Below are 26,976 nucleotides of genomic sequence, written 5' to 3'. Positions count from 1 at the left end.
GAAAACTAAGTGGAAGCCTTTGAAACTTCTCACCCTCACCCCTAGCCAAAATAGTAAATCAAAAACAATGTTGCATCCCAGAGAAGACAGTGGAGTGCATCCCTTAAATATCTAAAAGATGCAAAGATGATAATCTCGATTTAATCCACTGCACTGGCCTCTGCAGAAGCCATATAGATCCTGCAGAATAACTGTAGACTACCTCAAGTAATAGCCTCACTGCAGTAGTCATGCTGGGTGTAGTATTTTTGTTAGAACAGATGAATGTGGCTTCAGGTACATTATTTGTGGTCACTGATTTTGGTAAATAAACTCTTTTCCATGCCAGTGAGGAAAGAGGATCATGAACATTTGCATTCACATGAAGTGGATAACAAAACCTTACACCTAATGGAACTAGAAAAAGAAGAACAAACAAAACCAAAAGTTAGTAGAAGGAAAGAAATAATATAGATCAGAACAGAAGTAAATGAAATAGAGACTTAAAAAACAGAAAAGATCAATTTAATTAAGAGCTTATTTTTGAAAAGATAAAACATTTTTAAAAATTTTATTTATTTATTTTTGGCTGCATTGGGTCTTCGTTGCTGCGCATGGGCTTTCTCTAGTTGCGGCGAGTGGGGGCTACTCTTTGTTGCAGTGCCCAGACTTCTTGTTGTGCTGGCTTCTCTTGTTGTGGAGCATGGGCTCTAGGCATGTGGGCTTCAGTAGTTGTGGCACGTGGGCTCAGTAGTTGTGGCTCACAGGCTCTAGAGCGCAGGCTCAGTAGTTGTGACACACGGGCTTAGTTGCTCCGTGGCATGTGGGATCTTCTCGAACCAGGGATCAAACCCGTGTCCCCTGCATTGGCAGGCAGATTCTTAACTACTGCGCCACCAGAGAAGTCCCGAAAAGATAAACAAAATTGATAATGCTTTTGCCAGACTCATCAAGAAAACAATTAAAAATTAAATAAATAAAATCATAAATGAAAGAGGTTACAACTAACACCACAGAATTACATAAAAGATCACTACAAACAAATACATGCCAATAAAATGGACAATGTAGAAAGAATGGATAAATTCCTAGAAATGCACAATTTCCAAAGACTGAATCAGGAAGAAATAGAAAATATGAACAGACCAATTACCAGTAATGAAATTAAATTAGTAATCTAAAAAACTCCAAACAAAAAAAGTCCAGGACTAGACAGCTTCACAGATGAATTCTGCCAAACATTTAAAGAAATTCTGTCCTTTTCAGACTATTCCAAAAAATTGAAGAGGAAGGAATGCTTCTGAACTTACTCTACAAAGTCAGCTTCACGCTGATACTAAAATCAGTCAAGGACACTGCAAGAAAAGAAAATTATAGGCCAATATCACAGAATGTAGATGTAAAAATCCTCAACAAAATATTAGCAAACGAAATTCAGCAATATGTTAAAAGTATCATGTACCTTGATATAGTGGGATTTATCCTAGGGATGCAAGGATGGTTCAGTATTTGTAAATCAATCAACATGATACACCACATTAACAAAAGGGAGGATAAAAATCACATGATCACCCCACAGATGCAGAAAAAGCATTTGACAAAATTCAATATCCATTTATGATAAAAAAAACTCTCAACAAAGTGGGTACAGAGGGCATATACCTCAATATAATAAGGGTCATATATGACAAACCTATAGCCAACATCATACTCAATGGTGAAAAGCTGAAAGCATTTCCTCTAAGATCAGGAACAAGACAAGAATGTCCACTCTTGCCACTTTTACTCAACATAGTACTGGAAACCCTAGCCACAGCCATCAGAGAAGAAAAGGAAATAAAAGGAATCCAAATTGGAAAGGAAGAAGTAAAACTGTCACTGTTTGCAGATGACACAATACTATACATAGAAAATCCTAAAGATGCCACCAAAGAACTATTGGAACTCATCAATGAATTTGGTAAAGTTGCAGGATACAAAATTATTATACAGGAATCTGTTGCAATTTTATACACTAACAACAAACTATCAGAAAGAGAAATTAAGGAAATGATTCCATTTACCATAATATCAAAAAGGATAAAATGCCTAGGAATAAACCTACCTAACGAGGTAAAAGACCTGTACTCAGAAAACTATGACACTGATGCAAGAAATTGAAGATGACACAGACAGATGGAAAGATATACTGTGTTCATGGATTGGAAGAATCAGTATTGTTAAAATGACAATAATACCCCTGGCAACCTACAGATTTAATGCAATCCCTATCAAAATACCAATGGCATTTTCACAAACTAGAACAAATAATTCTAAATTTGTATGGAAACACAAAGACCCTGAGCAGCCAAAACAATCTTGAGAAAGAAGAACAGAGCTGCAGGTATCATGCTCCCTGTCTTCAGACTATACTACAAAACTACAGTAATCAAAGCAGCATGGTACTGGCAAAAAAACAGACAGATCAATGGAACAGGATAGAGACCCCAGAAATAAACTCATACTTATATAGTCAATTAATCGATGACAAAAGAGGCAAGAATATACAATGTGGAAAAGACAGCCTCTTCAATAAATGGTGTTGGGGAAATTGGACAGTTTCATATGGAAGAATCAAACCAGATTACTTAAAAACAATGTGGCCATTTAAAAACTTGACATATAAAGTATGTATATACAAACAGAAAATTAGTTCAGAAAAACAATTTGTTTTCTACCTAAGCATGATGGATTACTCTCCCCAAATGGCCTGTGTACACTAGCTGTGGGTGTGATTGCTAAACAGTCAATGTATTTATTAAGTCATTTCTAGAAAACAGTCAGTTTGGTGTGTTGGTGGTAGCATTGGATGGTGTGTTTCAACCAAAGAAACAGCTTTAATTTCCTGCAGTAGTTTGCCTACTACTAGGGCACATCTTTCTATAAGTAGGTCTCCTTGACATTTTAATTAATGATTAAAAAATAAGTACACAACGTTGTGAATGTACTTAATGGCACTGAACTGAACACTTAAAATGGTGAAAATGGTAAATTTATGTTATGCATAGTTTACATGCCTCCCCCCCACCCCGAAATATTCCTATGGGATAATTTACAAGTTAACAGAACTTTAGAGCTGGAATTTTCTCAGCTCATCTCTCAATGTCAACCCTGAAAGTGTGGAGGTTGACTATGAGAGGATGTGACATTTTGGCCTTAGCCAGTCTCTTCCTAGCCTTTCCTGTTTTGCAGGCGAGGCTGGTGTGTGTGTGTGTGTGCGCGCGCGCGTCTGTGTGTGCGTGCGTGTGTGTGTGTGTGCGCGCGCGCGCAAGAGAAGGTCTTGTCTATCCCTTGCCCACTTTGATGCTGGGGAGAGGGGAAGTCTGTCTGCCTGTCTGTGTCTGTCTCTCTCTCTCTCTCCCTCTGCCTCCGTGTTTTCTTGTGTGATTGGAGACCACTGAGTAGGCAGCCGCACTAGTCTTCCTCCTTCCTGGGGAAAGGTGCAATTTAAAGGTTCTGTCGCAGCAGGTTAAAAGATCCTGGATATTTTGGCCACTCCACTCTGCCGCCTTAGCCGGCAATCAGCGGACTGAGGGTGGGGCTGGAATGAAAAAGGTTTGGATCTCAATGACAGCAGATGAAAGTTGCAAAAACTCTGCCCAGGTTTCTGCTCTGGATCAACTTTCCAGGTTATATGATGAACAGGTCTTAGGACTCGCGGTGGTGCATCCCCCCTCTGACTCGTGCCTTGGTTCGCCGCTCCTGCTCAGCGCCCCTGCGCTCACAGTCCCCGCACCTGCCGGGCGCGCGCCCCACCAGCCCGGGGCTGGAGCCTCTGCCGCCGCTGTAGTTGCCGCCGCCACGGGGCCTGCTCCACCAGGCACATGCGCACTGGCGACGCCGGGCCGGCGCCTTCAGTCTCCTCCTCCGCCGCCTCCCGGTTCCGCAGTCACTTCCTGCAGCTGTTTCCCTGTGGGTCCGGTTGGACTGACTTTTGACAGTCAGCCTTTAGCTGCGGAGGGGGCTCGGCGGGACCAGCGAGAAAGTTGCGGGGAGGGAGCCGGAGTTGAACCGGGCCGAGCGGGGTGCGTAGGACAGACGGCGGCGGGCGTCCCGAGCAGACGCGGCGCCCAGACTCCCGGCGCGTTCCGGGGGTTCCGGTAAGTGCGGGCGATCGCGAGCCTTGGGGCATTTAGGAAGAGCACAGGAGCGACGGGACAAGGAGTTCCTTTCCGGTGCGGTCGTTCCACCTGCCCTCCACGTGACAGGCTTGCGCTGCTTTTATTTATCTGTTTGTTTATAAGCATTTCACGTGTACTGTTTGGATCATTTTAGGCGTGCAGCTGCCTTGGCCCTCGCGCTTGCCCCCGCCCCGTGGGAGACCGGGGATTCCATCTTTCGTGATGGCATCCTTACGGGATTGAGGTGCGTGTGTATGTGTATGTATGTGCGTGCGCTCTCGTGTGTATGCATGCACATTTTAAGAATGTAAGGTATATGTGGGCGATGCTGAAGTATATGTAGCTTTGATTAAAATAACGTGAAAGGTTCCCTAGGATTAGGAACCGTCATAGCTGAGCCTAGAAAACATTCGCCAATCCACCAAGGCCTCTTCTCCCCCCAGATTCTTCCGTTCTTTTGGGTCTTCCTTATGTGATATACCTTACCTCAACTGATTATTTTTCTATTTTCCTCTCTCTCATTCCTTCTCGCTGCGTTCTGATGACCTTTGAATAATGCTCACCGTCTTTCCCTCGTTTCCAGAATTCCCAATTACAGACTTCCCTAGTTTACTGAGGTGCCAGTAACCTGTTCCTTTATTGTGTTCCCTTTCCTAAGAAAATTTCTCCAAATGAGAAAGTGGTTGTCTTTAATACAGTAAGTGAAGAGTAGGCCCCAGTCCGATCATGAAAACTATGCTATATGATCATTCGTTTTCTTTAAATAGGGTACACTGAGGCTTTGATTTTCTTTATTGTCCCCTCAACCCCTTCCAAACCGGGATATTAACCACCATAACTCCTTCATTTATGCCACTTCAAGCATCAAATTGAATGGCTTTTATGATCCGAGGAATATTTTATTTACATCAGCTATCAAGTTAGTTTCTTTTAATCTAATGTGGTAGTTGAGCAGATCTGAGTCGCAAGTGCTTTGAGTCTCTTTATATTCCACCATTCCTGCTTTCACTGAAGGCTTCGTTTTAGTATTTCTTTTAGATTTTTATTTTACGCTAGTTTTTTTTTTTTTTTTTTGCAAGTATAGAAATACCTGATGTAATTGTCATGCACAGGTGCTTTTGGGGGGAGTTGACATTGTTTCGATTGTTAAATACTACAAGAAAGAATTTTGGACTATCTAGCTGTTCTTTAAACATTATAAAGGTAAGATGCGATGATGGGTAAGTCTGTACTTGGTGAGAATTTTTTCTTCAATTCAGGGGATTTTATCAGGCCTTTATTTTGATGGAAACCTGTAGACAACACTGGGGGAGACACATGATGGTATTTCCTCAAGTGGGAGTAAACTTTCATAAAACAAGTCCAGACATGTCTAGGCATTTGGTAGCATTTGATTTTCTGTTTATATTGCTGATTTCCTTTATCCAGATGTTTTGACACCCTCCTCCACCATTTCTCTTCTGAACTGGCAGCTTGTCGTTGGCACTTTGGTATCAGTATGTCTCTGTACAGGTGGTATGTGTAGTTTTTTAATATTATGAATTATTATAATTAGGTAGTTGAACTTAAAAAAAGTGGTCTTTGTCTCCTTAGTTTCCCTTTTCAAAATATCCATGTCTGCCTTTGCTTTCTGAATGTCTTTGATTTAATTGAGAGAAATAATATGGTTATAGAGACCCTGACTTTTTAAATGTTCTAAATCTGTATTGCTTTTTAAAAAAATATTCTCAGAGACATGGACAGCATACTTCTGCTTGAGAATAAAATAATATTGTTGTTTTTCTAAATATCATGTTTAATGAGAAGTATTGTTAAGTACTATGACTAATAATTTATGTACTTTGTCCTTTACTATATTATTTTCCCATTGCACTGATGTCCTTTGCTGCCCCAAGACCCTGAATTTAGTATAAAAGCTGTTACTTGGTTGCAATTTCCATGTGAATGTACTTATTAAATGTGGTAAGAGAGACTTAACTTTTCAAAATGTTCTTGGTTAATTTTAGTAAATCTATTATTGTCATAAAATGTACACATTTCTATTGCAGATGGAAAATTTCAGCAGCTTAAAATAGCCATATTCTATTGACCAAGAAAAGAGGTTTTAATAGTATTGAGAGTGAAAAGAATAGAGGATTTTGAAATAAGGATTTTAATTTGGGTTAATTAGAATCGTGGGACCTCAAAGTGCATACTGTGGTTCATTTTGAGATACTCAGGGTTAGAAGTTGCCATCTGGGTGGGAGGCCAGAGAAATCGTATCGATAAAATTGAAGTGGGATTGGAACATACTGGGTGTTTTCTGAGGGAAACAGAATAGAGACTGTCAGTTATTTAATAAGAAGGGGAAAGCAAGTAGTCGAAAGACTGAGGAACTAGAATTATATTGGGGCTTGTGGTAGTGTGATTCAGTACGCCATTGGACATTTACTTGATACACTATTTCATGTAGGTAATTTACCTCTAGAGGGAGAGAAAATACTCTGATTTTATAGTGGACTCATGAATACTGTCTAAGGCTATATGAGGTGGGGTCTTAAACTCAAGCCTACGGGGAGCAGGCAAGTAATGAATATAGGCAGCAGGCTGAGTGGGGACTGAGGTGGCCTAGAGAATGCAAGCTTGGCTCCCCCAGGACAGTGCCTCGCAGCACTAACTAGCTAATTATTGCCCATGTAGGACCATGGCCCAAGTGTTGCCAGATCACCCTTTTATCAAGAGGAGCCACAAATCTTTTGATTTTTAAATGTTGACTTTAATTCAATTTAAAAATGAAAGCAAAACAAAACACTGTATATTCCAAACAGAGCACATCTGTGACTGCATGTGGCGTATAGGTTGTCTGCTTGCAGCCTCTGCTCTGAGGAGTCATTGGCTCAATTATTTAAATATTACTAGTTGATCAGAAGGTACACTTTTATTTATTTTTGTCACATGGTAACTCAGATTTTTTCCCAGAGTTCCTTGATATTTTAGCTAGTTCTAGAAGTGCTTGCAGTAATCTGAGCAGTGACACTCTTTATTTCATTCTTTTTGATATCATTTGGATAGAAAGACTAGTTTGCACGGAAAGGAGATATTTGCTAAGGTTCTTTGCTGGTGGTGTTTTTTTTTTTTTTTTGTCTATGCATTATTATCATCAGGAGTGTTTAAGTGTGCCTGAGGGAAGGGGTCTGGACTGGGTGACCTTTGATGTCCATTTCAGCCATGTGATTTTTAGATTTAATTAGCCACGGATGCAATACTGTTAGTAATGTTCCTGGGCCAGAGGGACTGCATTTGGAACTGTGCCAAGCAAAATCAAGCCAGATCTATAAAGCTGTTCTCAGTGGAAGAGCACTGTGTCAGTGTGGATTAACACACAGGGGCAGTCTGCTGGATGAGGTAAAAGGAAAGGAGTCCTAAAGATGGTTTGGAGAAGTAGAGGAAGGGGCAGATGGTGTGGTCATTTACACGTCATATTGCAGAGGACACATTTTCAAGTATTTTTTTGCTGTTGATTCAGATCTGAAGACCCGACTTCTCGTCACCCACTGGATTATGCCCAAGTCTTTCCTACCCAATGATCCTCTTGCAACACGCCGGGCTTCCTCTGCCTAAGCGGCCCTCATCCTCTCCTCCTATGTCAGTGGCCGCCAGGTCTACAGGAACCTTGCCGATTCCGCCGCAGAAGCCTTTTGGGCAGGAGGCTTCCTTGCCTCTGGCAGGGGAAGAAGAGTTACCTAAGGGAGGGGAGCAAGACACTGCCCTGGAGGAGCTATGTAAGCCCCTGTACTGCAAGCTCTGCAATGTCACCTTGAACTCAGCACAGCAAGCCCAGGCTCATTATCAGGTAAGGGAAGAAAAGAAAAATCAGGCATTTAGTGGGAGAACATTTCAGGGCTCTTCCCAATTCAGAGTTGTCTCTGAAATGACCAGTTGTGCCTGGAATTATAAGATGGCTAAGTATTTGTTTGGCTAAAAGCACAATGTTCCTACTTTAAAAGAAAGCATCACTTTTCATAGAATGGCGTCTCTCTCAACCTCCTACACTTAGCTGTGTGGCATTTGATTGCTTACCAGTTGTTAAATGTAAATCGTCTATGCGCGTTTGAACCTGTGATCCTAAGGAGAACAGCTGTTTGAAACATGGTGTACCAAACTCAATCCAGTGTCAAAATTGTTTAGAAGAATTCGTTTTATAAATATTCTCTTCTAGCTAATACAGTTTGTATCAGTTCAGGGTATTCTCTGTCTATGAATCTTATGCTTTTCCTGTTGGCCTCTGTCACTGCTAAGGAAAACACAGGTATCTTTCTGTAGTGAGAATAAAATGACATTGCAGTATTGAGCCCTGTTCTTCATTTTTAATAATCATACTCTGACTCCTTTTAGCCTTTAGTATGAGCTGTTACTTATTTCTAAGATGTAAAGCTTCTACCTCCATGTAGAATAACTAGTGGAAAGGACAATTTTAAAGGATGTTATTACCTAAGAACAAATGGAAAATTAAATTTCGGCTAGAAAGAGTACAGTATTTCTTTTTATTCTAGATTGTTTTCTGTATATAAAATTATATCCTTTTTTTGAGAAAAGAGCTCAAAGAAGCAATTGAGGCCAAGCTATTGAATGAAAGTGTATCTTCTGGGTCATCATTGATTTGACTATCTATTCTCTGCATGAATATCTAAAATAATAAGACAGTATGGTAGAAAGATGACTGTTACAAAGATGTTTCTTCTATTGTGCCTCTATAACTTTCTCCAACTTAAAGTTTTTATTTACTCTGGGTGTAAGTCTTTTTTGTTTTGTTTTGATCTTGAAGACTGATAATTGTGTCACTTTGTGATTGTACATCAGAAACATTTTGGTGGTGAATTGTTTTCTCTGGGATTTAGGGGAAAACATGATATGTTACTTCTCTGGAGTTCCCATTGTTTGCGTTTGTTTTGCCCTCTGGTGCAAAAAGTTGAGTTGATTATCACCCAAATCTTGGCACGTGTCATTATTGGTTCATAAAGGCCTCTTCTGGTTTTAGTTTACATTTTTTTCCTTTTCCCCAACCCCTACTCTTATTCTCTCTGTCTACCACTCCCCTCGACGATGGTCTTATACAGGGTCTTCCTTTGCTTGTTTTGCCATTCAGTTGGAGTCTGTTAGGATGGATGATCTATCTCAAATCCAAGACACAGTGCTAGTTTCTGTCTTCATTTGTTCCTGTGGAATATTCGGTTTTATGGCCTACGACTCACTATGAAAAATCAAGCCTGTGTTCTAAAGTTTTGATTTTTAGCTGTGTAAAGGCCCTAGTAAACCATTAACTTGGGAGCAAACCCACTTGTGTGTCATACAAACATATAATTACTCTTTACAGAAGAGTTGTTTACTTTTAGGAGGGAAAACTCTCGGGCAATGTGTAATTCTAATATGTGTGCGTGGATTGTGCATACACCTCCTGCCTTTTTTTCTCCTAATATCACTTTGTGACTTTATAGACAGTGATGGATGCTTCTGGTTATGCATAGAGAGAATTCAGTTTGAGCAGGGTCATTGGATTCTAAGACTTAAACTAGATAAGAAAGAGAATCAACATTTATTTAGGTTTTTTCTTTTCTTCTACATTTGTGTGTGTGTGCGCTCTGAACTTCTTAGCTGACGAGTAATATATACTTAATTTCAGCTCCCTCAGTGATACAGTGAATATATAAATTAGAAAATAGAAGAAAATGGAAGTAAGTTTTAGATAAATTTCTCAATAATCAGAATTTTTAAGTGGAAAAGTTGGAGGAAAAGGACAGACTGTCATAGAAACAATTTAATCAGTCAAAAACTAAGGAGGGTTAGAGTAGAGAAGAAGCAAGCAGGTATCAAGAGAGTGGAACCTAATGGAAAATGAAAAGTTTGGGTGTAATAAAAGCCGGTTCCTAAGAGCTTAGAAGCAAAGATTTTAATGAAACCAATGTCACTGGTAATTCTTAAAGAAGAAGAAGTTTTCTGCAGAGAAACAAAGCAAAGTAGTTGATGTATACAAGTACAGAGCAATTTCATTAGGATAGCATAGACGAAAGCTAATTTAGACGTGAAATCTGGATTTCAACGAGATAGAAATGTCAGGATGAGAGAGTGTGGATCAAAGAGTAAATCAGAATAATAAACAATCAGAACATGAACACAACCTAGAGGTGGGTGAACCAACATAGAAGGAAAGCATAGAAATGTTGGCCTGAAAGATGCATCAAAGACTACACCAAGGGTACATGAATAGGCTGTGATTTTAAAAGGCTGCTAAAGACAAGAGTAAGACTAATGAGTAAGTCTTATTGCGAACCAGAAATAGGCAGAATGGCAATGATTGTAGACTAATAAAGCTAATGGCTGATGAGATGGTGGGAGTAAAGTTTTATTTCGACTCTAAAAACTTGCTTTGTAATTTTTAATACAGAGTGATACCAAGACTACAAATTCATTATTTCAATTATGTGTGAGATAAAAGGGGTCAGTGGTAGCTTATTTATAAGCTAGAAACACATTCATGTGAGGTAATAAATCACAGTTGATTACATTACTCAAAATATTTTAGTTAGTTGATGCCATTGTTGAAATCTCAGAGTTTCAAATTGCCCAGGGTATTGTAAACAACCTCTAGTCTGGTTTGAGTGGTGTTACACTAGAGTCTGACCATATCATGTTCCAGTAATCCAGGACACACAATGGAAACCACTCAATAAATACTTCCCTTTAAGCTCACTGCGATCTTTCCCTGCCATCCTTGTGTTCTTAAGTTGGGGCTGCCTTAGCAATGACCCATGCGTATCAGTGGTCATCACAGATTTAGTTTTATTCCCAGGACTTTTTAACCCAGTCAGCTTGCTTCAAGATACCCTTAGCTGTTGTTTTATTTTTAATGAGGGTACATATTTTTGTGGTCTCAAAATTATGGCTTTAGTTATAATTTAAAGTAAAATCTTTGGAGGAAAAACATGTCTTCATTTTATTAAAATTTGTCTGCAGGCTTCAGATTACTTAGGGTAAGCCTGGCATGGAGTAACATAACACTGTTTCAGCAGCATAAATGCCCAGAGGAAGAACCACTTTAGGATGGAAGGTCATTAACAGAAATTTAGAAAGCAAAAAGCATGGATAAATTTTGCTAAAGCATCTACATTTTAGAATAAAGTCAACCATTTTTTTTTCTGTTAATTCCTGTACTCTTTTGAAAAAGAACTAGTTACTCAAGGTAAATTTTTAAAATCTGTCATAAACATAGATTTCTATTTGTAATATTTAGTAGCCAAATAATAACCTATCATAGTAATCAGGTTAATTTGAAAGAGAGACAGGGACTTCCCTGGTGGTGCAGTAGTTAGGAATCCGCCTGCCAATGCAGGGGACACAGGTTCGAGCCCTGGTCCTGGAAGATCCCACATTGCTGTGGAGCAGCTAAGCCCGTGTGCCACAACTACTGAGCCTGTGCTCTAGAGCCCACAAGTCACAACTGCTGAGCCCACGTGCCACAACTACTGAAGCCCGCGTGCCTAGAGCCTGTGTTCTGCAACAAAGACAAGCCACCGCAATGAGAAGCCCGCACACCTCAATGAAGAGTAGCCCCCGCTCGCCACAACTAGAGAAAGCCCGCGCACAGCAACGATGACCCAATGCAGCCAAAAAATAAAAAAAAAAAAAAGAAAGAAAGAGAGATAGAACACGGGGAAAAAGTAGCTCTAGAATTGTAATACTGAAGGTAGTGATCTTAATTCATAATAAAGAGAATGCAACTGATGTTATCCCCAAATTTAAAGTACTGATTTTGGCACATACATTTTCACATTGATCACCCAGCTTTGGATAGCATAATCTCTAATTTCAGCTAATTTTTATGTTTTCAAAAATTTCCCATCTGATTGTTTTTCATAGGAACTTGCAGTGTACTGAGAATGGTCAAAATACACTTCATTCGTGGATAGAAGCTCTTCGTGATCCTGTTAGCTGGATTTCACCACCTTTCTGCCTCCCAAACTGAATCCATCCCTACCTCATTTCTTTGTATTTCAGAAGAATAGATATCCCTTCTTCTGTACAAGGCTGATTCCTCATCCTGTACTCTGGATTTCATCACCTGTCATCTCTTCTTTACCTTAGTCAAATTAAAAACATGCTCAGGTTTTTTCCCCATGTAAATAAAAATAGCAACAACAACCTTCCCTTTCTTTTTAATTCTTCTTGTTAGCAACCTTTCTTTTCTTCTCTCCTGTCCTTAGAGTTCTGCTGGGTATACTTGTCCTCTTCAGGTCTTCATTTCCCATTCATTTCCCAGCCCACCGTACTCTGGTTTCCATTCCAATATTCTAGAGAAATGGTCTTTTCAAGATCATCCGTGATTTAATAGGCCAAATCTAGCTCTTTCTCACTTGACCTCTTTGTAGCATTTGCACTGGTAACAGCTTTCTCCTTAAAACATTAAAAGATATTTTTCGCAAAATAATGCCTATAGAACAAAGTACTTGTAATGAAAAGCAGTAATCACCTGTTCTCCCTTCCTTATCCATCCCCTACCTTTTCTTTCTTCTCCATTCTTCTTTCTACCTCCCATCTTGGGTTGGCTGTAGTTTTATTTTGACTCTATCAAGGTTTATCACATTTTTGTTTATTCTATAATCAAATTAAGTTTCCCATGCTTCATATGTGCAGGTTGATTCCGACTGCTGAAAATTGATATTCAGCTTTTGCATTATTAACAGTAGGGAAATATTCACTGCAAAGCTGTTTCTTTCTCTTTGTTTCCAATGTCATGATTCCATGCTACTTAAAAGAGGTGTTCAGATGGGTAGCCCTTTCTTTTAAGTCACCAGTTACTCAAAATCATGTCCATTTTAGTTTGCTTCATATGTGGATTATAACTTTGAAATAGCTTTTTGTTTTTCTTTGAGTTTCTCACACTTTAAAAAAATATACAGAGGGGCTTCCCTGGTGGCGCAGTGGTTGAGAATCTGCCTGCCGGTGCAGAGGACACGGGTTCGGGCCCTGGTCTGGGAGGCTCCCACGTGCCGCGGAGCAGCTCGGCCCGTGAGCCACAATTGCTGAGCCTGCGCATCTGGAGCCTGTGCGCGGCAACGAGAGGCCGCGATGGTGAGAGGCCCACACACCGCGATGAAGAGTGGCCCCTGCTTGCCACAACTGGAGAAAGCCCTCGCACAGAAACAAAGACCCAACACAGCCATACATACATACATAAATAAAAAAAGAATGTAAGCAGACAAGAATATCATTTAAAAAAAAATATATATATATATATACAGAGAAGAATCTTATGCCTTAAAAAAATCTACTAGTTTCTTAATCTTTCTGTTTATTGTTTACAGTCCATTTCACTTATCTTCATGAAACCCACTGATTTCCTGTTATAATTTGGACTAGATATTTTACATTTGGATCATGACTTCATTTTGTAGATTTTTGTATTCCCTATAGTTTTTCATTGCTTTTCTTTTCTCCTTTCTTTTTCTTACATAATGTATTTTTATCATATCCTCATTTTCCCCTCCAACTCTTGATCACTCTGTCTATTGTGCGGGATCTTCACTGCCCCCCACCCCCGCCCCGCCTTCCAGATCCCTCTATCTTCTTGCTCCAGTCTCAACTGGTTGCCCTCTGGCTTTGCTGCACAGCTGTTAATTTTGAACTTCTCTTCATTACTCTATGGCTTAGGCTACTATTTCTAAATATACATGTTTTCTTTTTTTTTTTTAATCTTGTTTGTTGGAGTACATCTTCACCTTACTTGAAGGAAGAAAGGATAAATATAAATTTATATTACAACACATCTCTCTCTTTAAAGTGAGGGAGGGACTTCCCTGGAGGTCCACTGGTTAAGACTTCACCTTCCAATGCAGGGGGTGCGGGTTTGATCCCTGGTCAGGGAGCTAAGATCCCACATGCCTTGCAGCCAAAAAACCAAAACATGAAACAGAAACAATACTGTAACAAGTTCAATAAAGACTTTAAAAATGGTCCACATCAAAAAAATAAAATAAAAAAGTGATGGAGTAATGAATGGGAAATAAATTTTTCTGAGCCTTTGTGTTTCTAAAAATGTCTGTATTATATCTTCATATTTGACAGTTCAGTTCCAGGCTGAAAATTATTTTCCTAAGAATGTTAAAGGCTATACTGCATTTTTTTGTGTTTGTGTATGTGTGTGTATTGTTTTGATTTGTTTTGTTTTTTTGTCTTCCTAGTGTTGCTGAAGAGAAATCTTATTCAGATTCTTATTCTCTTGTGGGTGACCCACTTTAATTTGGAGGTTTTTTTTTTTCTGGAAGTTTTTAGGCTTTCCTTTTTATCCTTGGTATCTGAAATTTCACAATGATGGATGTGTCTAGGTCTGGGTCTTTATTCATTTGTCCCTGTCAGCACTAGTGGATCCTTTCAGTTTGCATACTCCTGTTTCTCTTGAACTCTGGGGAATTTTCTTTGGTATTACTTCCTTGATAATATTCTTCTCTATATTTTCTCTCTCTCTTTTTTTTCCCCAGTAATTCTGTTAGCTCTATCTTGGATTAGCTGGATTGATTCTTCATACTTCTTATCTCTTCTCTCTTATTTCTTTAATTTCTGAGAGATATTCTTAAATTCTAATGCTATGTTGAATTTTTTTTTATTTTGACAATCATATCTTTAATTTTTAAGGATCTCTTGATTTCTTATTATTTTCTTTTCTAGCATCTGTTTTATAGGATATTAGTTAAGAACATGAAATCATGGACTTTGGGGTTAGACTAGTGTTCAAGTTGTAGTCTTACTACTTACTAGATGTATGATATTGGAAATATTTCCTCATTTCTCTATGCCTCATGAAGATGATGATGATAATGATGATACTTATAATACCTGCAAGTTAGTATGTTTAAGACATTTAGGACAGTTCCTGGTACCTGAGTTAGTCTTTAATTGTGTTTAGTTGTTCTAAGGTGCAGTGGAGCATGTTGGTATGGGGTCTGGAACAAGAGTGTTCCCAGCTCTGGCATTTACTTGTGGCTTTGGGCAAGTTTTACTTTATTTTATTAACTTTTTAATTTGAGTAACTTTTAACTTACAAAACGCTTCTAAAAAATTTCTACATGCACCTCATCAGATTCTCCAAATTTAATATTTTATGTAACTGCAGTGCAATTAGCAAAATCAGGAAATCAACACTGATAACAACAATATTATCTAATCCACAGACTGTTTACATTTCACCAATTGTCTACTAATGTACTTTTTCTGATTCCAGGATCCAATCCAGGATAAAATTTTGCATGTAGTTGTTATGTGTTCTTTAATCTGGTTGGCTTAAGTTTTTCTATGCTTTTTACCATCTTGCAATTTTTGAAGAGTTGTTTTGTAGAATGTCCCAATTTGGGTTTGTTTGTTGTTTTCTCATGATTAAATTCAGGTTTTTTGGACAGGAATACCACAGAACCAAGGTTGTGTCCTTCCCAGTTCCTCATATTGGGAAGGACATGATGTGAATATTTTGCATCACTGGTGCTGTTAACTTTGATCACTGGTTAATGTGGTGCCTGCCAGGGTTCCCCTTTGTAAAGTTATTATTTTTCTTCTCATGTTTAATAAGTATCATATGGGGGATACTTTGAGGCTACGTGAATATTTCTCATTATATTTTTACTCAGTGATTTTAGCATCTATTGATGATTCTTCCCTGCAACGATTATTACCGTGGTGTTTGCCGAATGGTGATTTTTCTGTTTTAATCATTCTTTCTACATTTATAGTTAGAATTTTACTTTAAAGAAGGACTTTTTTCTTCTTAATTAATTAATTAATTAATTAATATCACTATGGATTATTATTTTATTCCAGGGATATAAACACTTACTATAATTTATTTTGATGTTTTAACTGTCTCACATTTGACCAGTGTGTGTCCCTTCAGGCTGCTGCTTATGTTCTTTTGATATGTCTCCATAATTTTTTGCACAGCTCCTTACTTTCTGACAATACAAAATATTCCAGGATTTTGTTGTACCTTCCCCATGCCAACCATTTCTTCAAGGAGGTTTCTTTTATTGGAGAATGGTATGTAGAAACCAAAATCTAAGTGTTAGGTGTGCCCTTTGGTACTGGAGTGTCATTGCTTCTAGATCTTCTCATGACAGAGCTAGTAATATATATGTATGTATACATACATTTGTATTTATCTATATGTACACGTATTGAAAACTGAGTTCAGGCTGATGCTTAAAATTTCAATACAACATGACAATGTTCATTCCAGCTTTCCATCTTATCTTATCTTATCTTAATGTTTAACTCCTTTCTTTGATAGTGAGAAACCTGGACTTTCATTATTCACAACACAGACACACACTCACTCACAGTACACATAAAGTCGTTCAGGGATTGATAATCTATGTCCTTTTGAAAAACAAGCCTACTAATGAGAAGGAAATATTTGTGCATTGTTCTTTTTGTCTTTAGCATTACAGTGTGTAGTTAAAGTACTGTTTTACAAAGTTACTTAGTTTATAAAGGTGCTACCTGCTAGGTTTGTCCTTTGTAAAGTTACTATTTTTCTTTTTGTGCTTAATAAGTATCATGGGGGAGATACTTTGAGACTATGTGAATATGTGAATAGTTTTTTTCTTCACTCCGCCTTCAGTGTGGTTATGTTATTTATTTTTTCATATAGTTAGGCTTATTTCTGTTTGTATGTATTTCATTTTGGGTCTTCCCCAATTCTTGTTGGCTTTGATTCTTTTTCTAAGTCTGTAAAATGTTAACATAGTTCTAAAAGTCAGAATCATACATAAAGGTATATTTAGAAAAGTGTCACACCATACCATCCTTTGTAGTCCATTTTCATTCTCTTATTGTTTATACTATTTAAAATGATTTTACCAGCCTGTTTGGTTATTTAATGTTTTACTGTCTGGTTTGTCAGTTTTTAATGGTATCCCAACAGTTGCCTATTGCAGAATCAATAGCTTATTCTACTTTCCTCTTTCCTTTTTCTTCCCATTTTTTTTGCCTTATTTCCATTGTATCATAATGTATAATATTTGAACATTGATCTTTCACCCTCATCTTCACCTTTTATTTAGTCTTTGATACAATGAGACATATGAAAATACTTACCATCAGCCCTTTTGCTGAAGTTTTCCCAGTCATTTCTTTGTTAAATGAAGCTCTAATAGATTTCTCAAGAGTGACTTTTAAGTATTGAATTCCTAAGGTCTTATATATTTAAAAATGTTTTTCTATAGTCTTGACACTTGATACAGGAAAAGTTGGCTGGACATAAAATCCTTGTTTCACACTTTATTTCTTTAAAAATGCTGCTCCATTATTGTCTTGTTTTGCATATTGTGGATGCCATTCTAATTCTTTTGCCTTTGTAAGTTATTTGATCTTTTTGCCTGGAGAGCTTGAGGACTTTTTTCTTTTTCTTTGAAGTCTCATACCTTTTAAAAGATCTACCCCAGATTTGATTGTTCAGATACCTGGTATGCCTTTTCAGTATGTAGATTCAGATCTTCATTTACTTTTGGACAATTTTAGACAATTTTGGACAATTATAGTTTCAAATACTAGTTTTTCTTTTTTTTTTTTTGGCCATGCTGAGTGGCATGTGGGACCTCAGTTCACCACAAAGGGATTAAACCTGCACCCCCGGCACTGGAAGTGCGGAGTCTTAACTACTGGACCGCCAGGGAAGTCCCTCAAATATTAGTTCTGTTTGATTGTTTTGCTTTTCTTCTTCAGGGACTCCAGTTTTACATAAGTTATTCCTTCTTTACTTGTCTTCACTTCCATTGCTTCCTCTCTGACCCATTAAAATTTTTTCTTTGTATCATTTTTATTTTCTTGACTGCTTTTCTGTCTTTCTTCAATGCCTCTTATTACATTTTCATTTGAGTCTATTCTTCTTTGACACTTGTATTTACTCCGCATTTTTGACATAATTATATTTTTCTTTCCTGAGTTTAATTTTCCTTCTTTTCATTTCTCATTACATTTTGCCCGTTTTTCTTTGTACATTTTGAATTCCTGATTCAAGGTGATTTTTTATATCCTCAAAGTTTTGTTTGAATACTATATTTAATTCGGTTTCGAGTGTTGTTTTCTTCTGTTTTTTTTTTTTTTTTGAGGGGTGGTTCATTTGCTGAGATATATTGATTTTTTTGGTAGTAACTTTGTATAGAATTGATTTGTTTTTGTCTATTCATTATGTGGATTTTGGGTAGTTTATGAGATTCTTAATTCAATGGCAACCTCTTCTATCACTGTATCAAAGTCCAGTTCTTTAATAATTTGTGAGTTTTTTTTTTTTTACAGTGGTCAGGAGAGTGTTTGCATGTCCTCTGATTTTTGCTTTGTTCTGTTTTGGCCTGAAGGACGCTAACTTTTCCTGTTTTGCTTCTTTTCCCCTTCACCTGCCAGTTGCCAAAGGGTGCCTCTCCCTTCCTTTTTGCCTTTTTTCTACCCTAGAAGCCACTTTGAAGATACCCACTTCAGATCATGTGTACATTTAAGTCCCTCTCCAGCAGTCAGTGACTGGATCATGTTTTAGTATTTATAAAATTAAGGGATTTACTTTTTCTGGTAGTGGTTATAAAGCAATTTTAGGCCTGCTGCTAGCTCCCTCTTTTCTCTGTCCTTCAGTTTTTGTTGGACTGCTCTTGCTTACTGTGAAGGCTTATGGCAGGAGCATGAGTGATTACTCCCTGGGATTTGATGTTTTTTCTTTTTCACTTACAGTTATTTTGGAGTCTGGGCATTCTGTGGCTTCTAGTTGTATGGAGGACATGGTTTTTGTGCAGTTTTATTTGTTTTTCTTATTGTTCTATATTGTTCATAGAGGATATATGTAGAAATGCAAATCTGGGCAGGCTCTACCTAGCTATCTGAAAGCTCTTGGGCAAATTTTTAACTCTCTGAACTTAGTTTCCTCATATGTAAAATAGGGATAATAATTATACCTACTTGATAGGGATTTTGTGAAGGTTAAATGAGATAATATTTATGAAGTGTTTATAATACTGCCTGTCACATAAGTGCTCAAAATTGTTAATTGCCATTATTATCGTTATGTATGGGTGCAATATCTGCTCGAATACTACTGTGGATACTGCTTTGGAAATAAAATGCTTGACACTATCTGAAGTTGATCCCTCCCGTAGTCCTGTGCACCTCATCTTCTTCTGCCTTTTTATGGGCTATGCTTCTATAGCTATGCTGTAGCTCCTGTATCATCTGTTCTTTTGTTTTTCTTGACTTCCTCCTGTTGTCATGCAAACAAGCCTAAGCCATCTTAAAGAAAATCTTCTGTTGACCCATTTCCCCTTCTAACTCTGTACCCTATTTCTCTGCTCCCTGTCATGGTAGAACTCTTCTATATAGCTGCCTATATTGGTTGTCTCCATTTTCACATCTCCCATTCTCTCTCTAAGCCACTTCATATGACCTTTCATCCCCTGCTACTCTACTGAAGTGGTTCTTACCAAAGTTATTCTTGACCTGTGTCTTTTCAAATCCAAGTATTACTTCTGTCCTGACCTGGTGAACCACTCCTTTTTTTGTTATTGGTGTTTTAAAATCATTTTGAAGCCCCTCAGACATAAAAAGTATTTAAAATAATATAATGAACATGTGTATCTGCCATCTAGCTTCAAGAGTGAAAATTATCAATTCAACTGAAGCTGTGTCCTTTCCCAACAGTAGCTGCTCCTATGCTCCCAGATGTAGCCACTATACTAAGTTGGTATTTATTGTCCCCGCCCCCCACTTTTTTGTACTTTTGCTACATATGTATCTTCCTATAAAAAATGTAGTGGTTTTCATATTTTAACCCCCAGATTAAAGTGATTATTCTTACATATCTTCTTTTCCAACATGTTCTTTTTATTCAGCATTTTGTTAAGAGAATCATTTATGTTGACACGCATGGCAGAGGACGTGTATTTTCACTACAGTATAGTGTTACATTGTATGAACAGTTTATCCATTATCCTGTAGTAAGTGTTACATTGTATGAACAGTTTATCCATTATCCTGTAGTTGGACACTTAAGTTGTTTCCACTTTTCAGTGGTTACAAACCATCCTTCTGGGAACATTTATTATAGGTACCTCCTTATATGTGTGTTTCTGTTTTGTGATATCTGGAAGTAAAAGTTCCTGGGTTAATAATGTATATACCTAGACTCTTCTTTTGAAACACCTTGTTCTAGACTTCCATAATGCCACACTTCTCTGAGTTTTCATTTTACTTCATAAACCAGGCATTCTCAATCTCATTTTTCTGGATCCTCATTCTCTACTGCACTATATTGTATCATCCTAGGGCTTTGTCTTTGGCTCTCTTCTCTGTCTTCACATTTCCCATGGTCTTTATCAAATGCAGTCCAGTCATGTAACTGCTTTGCTTAAAGTCGTTCAGAGGGCCCCCTACTGCCTCTGAAGTCTGAGTTCTGTATCATGGACAAAGCCATGAATAATTAGCTCCCTGTGTATATCAACTCCTACCTCTTTTCCAAAGCATCCTGAAGACCATCTCTCCAGCAGACTGGGCCTTTGCTTACACTATTTCCTCTTTCCCAATTTTCTTTCCCCTCACTCCTTACCTGCCTAGTAAACTTGCTTATTTTAAAAGATAACTCACATGTCCCCTTTTCAGGGAAGCTTTCCCTGACACACTCAGGCAGAAGTAAGCCATTCCTTCTCTGTGTTCTCCTAGCAGTTTGTTCCTTATCTCCACTATAATAGTGATTCATTTATCCAACAAGTATTTATTGATTGCCTGCTATATGTTAGAAACTGTTCTAGAAATTGGGGCTATACAAGACAGACAAGGCCCTTATTTTCAAGGAGTCTACATTCCAGAGGGTAGGAAAGAGACAAATATAAGCAAACATTATTTTGGATAGTGATGAGTAGCACTATGATAAAGTGAAAGCAGACAGTGTGGCGGTGTGACGGAGAGTGTGTGTGGGGAGTGGGGTTTGGGCGATGGGGGTGACACCTCAGGTTGAGTGAGATGCTGTTTGAGTTGGGACCTGAAAGATAAGAAGGAGCCAGCCATGCAGAAATTGGAAAGAAGAACATTCTAAGCAGAAGGAATAGCGAGTACAAAGGCCCTAGAGTCCATGTGTTTGGCATGTTTAAGGAACAGCATGACGGGCCGTGAGGCAGGAACGTGATGAGGAGGAAGGGGTGCTGTGTGAAATCAAATCCGAGAAGAGACAGGACCAGATCAAATAGGACCTACAGGTAAGAGTTGTGGATTTTAGTTTATGTGTAGTGGGAGGCCATTGGAAGATTTTAAGTGAGAGGTGACAAGATGTGATTTATGTCTAGAGTTGTCAGTATGGCTTATATGAGGAGAATGCTAGGGGGATGAGAGTGTAGAGCAGAGACCATTGGGAGGTGCTGCCCACTACAAGTGAAAAAAGTTGGTAGCTTGGATTACGGTGGCATTTGAGTGTCCATGGAAAGAAATGGAATGACTTAGGAAATATATTTTGGAGGTAGGCTGACAAGACTTGCCGATGGATTGCATGTGTTGGCTTTAAGGAGAGATGGACTCAAGAAAAGGACCCCTCGGCTTTTCTTGAGTAACTGGGTGGACTGTAGTGCCGTTTACTGACATGTGGATGAATAGTGGTGGTGGCACTGATGAGAAAGTTCTGTGGTAGGGAGGGAACCCAAATTTATGTTTTAGATGTTTTAATTTGGATACGCCTCTTAAGAATGCAATGTGTGGGGCTTCCCTGGTGGCGCAGTGGTTGAGAATCTGCCTGCCAATGCAGGGGACACGGGTTCGAGCCCTGGTCTGGGAAGATCCCACGTGCCGCGGAGCAGCTGGGCCCGTGAGCCACAATTACTGAGTCTGTGCGTCTGGAGTCTGTGCTCCGCAACAAGAGAGGTCATGATAGTGAGAGGCCCGCGCACCGCGATGAAGAGTGGCCCCCGCTTGCCGCAACTAGAGAAAGCCCTCACACAGAAACGAAGACCCAACACAGTCACAAATAAATAAATAAATAAAAACAAATACTTAAAAAAAACAAAAGAATGCAATGTGTGGATCGCACGAAGGCAGTTGGGTATACGGCTCTGAAGGTCAGGGATTGTCTTAGTCTGTTGGGGCTGCTATAAAATTACATAGACTGGGTGGCTTAAACAACAAACATTTATTTCTCACAGTTCTAAAGGCTGGAAGTCTGAGATCGGAGAGCTAGCATGCGTGGGTTCTGGCGAAGTCCTCTTCCAGATTGCAGACAGCCTTATTATATCCTTATATGTAAGGATATCTCCTTATATCCTTACATGGTGGAAAGAGGGCCGGGGAGCTCTCTGGCCTCTTCTTTAAAGGGCACTAATTAGGCTTTACCCTCATGACCCAATTACCTCCCAAAGGTCCCACCTCCAGATACCATCCCATTGGGATTAGATTTCAAAATAGGAATTTTGGAGGGACACAAGCAATCAGCCCATAACAGGGATGGAGATAGGTAATTTTGGGAGTCACCAACTTATTGATTATGTTTTAAAGCTGTGAGACTGGGTAAAACAACCTAGAGTTTGCGTATAGATGGAGATAAAAGAGGGCTGAGGGTAGTTCATTGGACGCTGCAGCATTTAGAGAATGAGAGGTAGGGAGGTAAGAGGTAGTCATAGAAGACAATAGAAAAGGAGGGAGTATGAATAGTATGGTGCTTCTTAGAGTTAGAGCATAATGACGGCACAGACGTGACTGTTGTATTTGACTCCTGGAGATCACTGTGACCACGGTAAAAGCACCTTTACAGCATTCCAGTGGCCAAAAAGTGGAACTTAGCTCATTCCTTTAACTGCTTACATATCTGTCTCCTCCTCTAGACCATATGCTAGTCCTATTTATTTCTAGGGCTTAGCATGTAGTAGATGGTGAATAAATATTTGTCTACAGGTTTGGATTTTACAGTGCAGTTTAAAGAATAATATATGGTTTTACCCTCATTTAGAATGCTTTTAGACCACTGACCCTTCCCACCAGTTTGTATCAGCTCAGCCATAAACTTGTGAATAATAAATTAAATGAAACATGATGAGGGAGAAAGCCATTTTAATAGAGGTTCACAGTGTATCCTGAAGCCATCATGCTGTACTGAAAAAGGGCCTTGCTTTGGATTCAGAAGGCCTGCCTCAAGCTCCGGCCCCATTGCTAGGCCTCCTGAAGGTGTTGGGGGCAAGTTCCCCACACTCTCTGGATTGCAGTTTCTCAGCTGTCATATGTGGATAACATTAACAAATTCCTCTTACAGGATTTTTGTGAGTGGCAAATGAGCTAATGCATATGAGAGTTCTTTGTAAGTAAAAAGATGCTCTGTAAGTGCTATTTTTGTAAAAGTAATTGGATTATCCATTTCATTACTGACTTATAAAGTAGATTAGATCAGAGTGTCATAAAATTCATATTTAGGCGGTGGCATATGAATGGCAACAAGTTGGGAGAGGACACATATCTGGAAAGTGTGGTGCTTTTCCAGAAATATATAGGAAATTAATGTCTTTTGGCTTTGTTCTCTTATCGTTCCCAGATAAATTTAATCATTCTGTTAAATACAGTATGCTAACACATATATATGGAATCTAAGGGAAAAAAAAAAAAAGAGCATGAAGAACCTAGTGGCAAGATGGGAATAAAGACACAGACCTACTAAAGAATGGACTTGAGGATATGGGGAGGGGGAGGGGTGAGATGTGACAGGGTGAGAGAGTATCATGGACATATATACACTACCAAATGTAAAATAGATAGCTAGTGGGAAGCAGCCACATAGCACAGGGAGATCAGCTCGGTGCTTTGTGACCACCTAGAGGGGTGGGATAGGGAGGGTGGGAGGGAGGGAGATGCAAGAGGGAAGAGATATGGGAACATATGTATATGTATAACTGATTCACTTTGTTATAAAGCAGAAACTAACACACCATTGTAAAGCAATTATACTTCAATAAAGATGTTAAAAAAAATCATTCTGTTAGAATCAAAGAGTAGACTCTTCTGCTTTAAGGTGTAATAATCAAATCTAGCTAGTGGTCTGTTTATCCCACTGTTGCATATCTCTGAAAGAATAAAATTTATTTATTTATTTATTTTTCAGTGAATACATGAACTCAATTTGACAAATTTTCCTCACAGTGATTTCTCATTTCATTTTACATCTAGGGTAAAAATCATGGTAAGAAACTCCGAAATTACTATGCAGCAAACAGCTGTCCTCCTCCTGCCAGAATGAGCAACGCAGTGGAACCTGTGGCTACTCCAGCTGTTCCAGTCCCTCCGCAGGTGAGACACGTGTGTCAAGGTGGGAGCTGTCTTTTTTTTTTTTTTTTTTTTAATTTTTTTAACTTTTTTTTTTTTTTTTTAATTTTTAATTTATTTATTTATTTATTTATTTATTTATGGCTGTGTTGGGTCTTCGTTTCTGTGCGAGGGCTTTCTCCAGTTGTGGCAAGTGGGGGCCACTCTTCATTGCGGTGCGCGGGCCTCTCACTGTCGCGGCCTCTCTTGCTGCGGAGCACAGGCTCCAGATGCGCAGGCTCAGTACTTGTGGCCACGGGCCCAGCTGCTCCGCGGCATGTGGGATCTTCCCAGACCAGGGCTCGAACCCGTGTCCCCTGCATTGGCAGGCGGATTCTTAATCACTGCGCCACCAGGGAAGCCCGGTGGGAGCTGTCTTATGCACAGATGGTCATGGATAAAATTTGTTGTCTATGTGCCCATCAAGGTACCGTTGAGCAAATATTCCTAAAAGGTCCTACTTAGTGCTTTTAACTCCTTGAACTCCGTGGTGCTGGATTTAATGCATGCAAAAATCCATGAATCCCAAGATTTCTCATTGGCTTTGGTTATGGTGCATGAAATGATGAAACAAAATTATTTCATGAGTCTTTCTCTATGCATTTCTCAAAATTCTGGGTTAAATGGCTCTGAATGTCTAGGCGAAGCCCTGAATGAGAGATTTTTAAACATTTATATCTCTATTGCAGTTAATCCCATTGACTTTATATTTTGCCTTCCAGCAAGATCAGTTTCTTGAGGCTGCCCTTTTCTTACCTCTATGCAGAGAGCCTGTATAAACTCTTTCTGGACTTTGGTATCATGACACACACTTGAGAGCCAAGTTCCTTTCACTCTTTAGGAGATAGATCAGGTGCTTTGAGGCAAGATATTCTTGTACTTTAATAGCCTCTGAAATATGGATGCTACTCTGTCTTTGAAGTATTATTTTTCTATAGGTCATAAATAATAATAAATAATAATCACTTTAATTGAGTACTTACTATGCCAGGTACTCTGCTAAGCGCTTTTCATGCATTACTTCATTCAGAGCTGGGCCTAGGGTGAGATGAGGGATGCAGTTGACTTAGGCACAGAATTTAAGAGGGAGCCAAAATACTCAGTAATCAAGATAAATAATGTGATATTTTAAAAATTCAAAATTAACGTGAAAAAGTCAATGGTGAACAAAATGTCAAAAACTTAAAGACAGGATAAGTATTATTAATTTTCCTTTTGCCTTAAGCAGCAATGTGGCTTGACATGGCACTGTTGCTGATCCTGTCTTTTTTTAAAAATTTTGATATTTTGTTCCTCATTGTTTTTTTTGCAGTAAGTTTGATTGGTAAAAATATTCCATTAAGTATTTTTTTGTATTCTATTTATTTATTTATTTTTATTTCTATTTATTTATTTTGGGTCTTTGTTGCCGCACGCGGGCTTTCTCTAGTTGGGGTGAGCAGGGGCTACTCTTCGTTGCGGTGTGCAGGCTTCTCATTGCGGTGGCCTCTCGTTGTGGAGCACAGGCTCTAGGCACGTGGGCTTCAGTAGCTGTGGCTCGTGGGCTCAGTAGTTGTGGCTCGTGGGCTCTAGAGCACAGGCTCAGTAGTTGTGGCACTCAGGCTTAGCTGCTCCTCGGCATGTGTGATCTTCCCGGACTAGGGCTCGAACCCGTGTCCCCTGCAGTGGCAGACAGATTCTTAACTGCTGTGCCACAAGGGAAGCCCCCCATTAAGTATTTTTAATGCTGATTGCTGAGGTTTTTGATGCTCCCTTAAATTGTGTGCCCATGGCAAGTGCCTCCCTTGCCTCATTCTTGGCCTGGGTCCTGACTTCATTTAATGCTGGCAACAACTCAGAGGTATTGACCTTATTTCTCAAAGTATGATCCATGGGCCAGCAGCATTGGTTTCACCCGGAAGTTTATTAAAAGCCCAGGTAAACTAAGTAACTTGTCTATCGTGTTACAAATTTTATAAAGTGTGGAGCAATGATTTCTCTTGACCTTAGACCTTTACTCCTAAACACCATGGTATAATTTTACTTTTCTGAGTGTCAGTTTTTCAGTACTTACAGTGTGGATAGCAATATCAGCTGTTCCTCTGTCCTCATGAATTTGTGGGGAAAATGAGATATGTTAAAAACAGAATCAGAGGACAGGAAAATACCCAGAGAGATCTTCAGGCTGAGTAGTTGTCACAATGCTAATACCTGAAGGCTGCTCTAAAAATGGACAGCTGCTTCCTGTTAGGGACTGTTTTCAGCTGGCTTCACCCTCCTGGGCAAACAGCCTTAGGCTTCTTTCATAGCATAGCCCTTTGTGATTTTTGAAAACAGTTATCCTGTCCCCAGAAAAATCTTCCCTTCCAGGTGAAACAGTGCTATTTCCTTCAGCTGGTCCTGATATGATACGCTTTCCAGATTCTTTATTGTATATTTTATTCTTCTTTAGCCAAAATCTAATGTGTCATGTTTTGTTAACCCAGCAATACTTACTGAGTTCATACTATTTTCCAGGCACTGTGTTAGGTTTCCC

General features: G+C 39.0%; 1 protein-coding gene across 5 annotated transcripts in view; it reads left to right on the top strand.

Moving 5' to 3' along the window:
* Positions 1–3,977: 3,977 nt before the first annotated feature.
* Positions 3,978–26,976, top strand: part of ZMAT3 (zinc finger matrin-type 3) — a 29,180-nt gene continuing 6,181 nt past the window's right edge. For 2 of the 5 annotated variants that reach the window (XM_007180906.2, XM_007180905.2), the window contains exons 1-4: positions 4,068–4,118; positions 4,294–4,383; positions 7,645–7,971; positions 24,327–24,446. In XM_007180906.2, the coding sequence (XP_007180968.1) occupies positions 7,702–7,971; positions 24,327–24,446 (390 nt within the window). In that variant the 5' untranslated portion in view covers positions 4,068–4,118; positions 4,294–4,383; positions 7,645–7,701. Of the gene's footprint in view, positions 4,119–4,293; positions 4,384–5,320; positions 5,343–5,567; positions 5,655–7,644; positions 7,972–24,326; positions 24,447–26,976 lie in introns of those variants that run through there. The other 3 variants (XM_057545401.1, XM_007180904.2, XM_057545402.1) reach the window with 3 other exon arrangements.

The sequence above is a fragment of the Balaenoptera acutorostrata genome, chromosome 4 (genome assembly GCF_949987535.1).
Source record: "Balaenoptera acutorostrata chromosome 4, mBalAcu1.1, whole genome shotgun sequence".
Taxonomy (NCBI): Eukaryota; Metazoa; Chordata; class Mammalia; order Artiodactyla; family Balaenopteridae; genus Balaenoptera; species Balaenoptera acutorostrata.
This window is presented reverse-complemented; position numbering and strand designations above follow the sequence as displayed.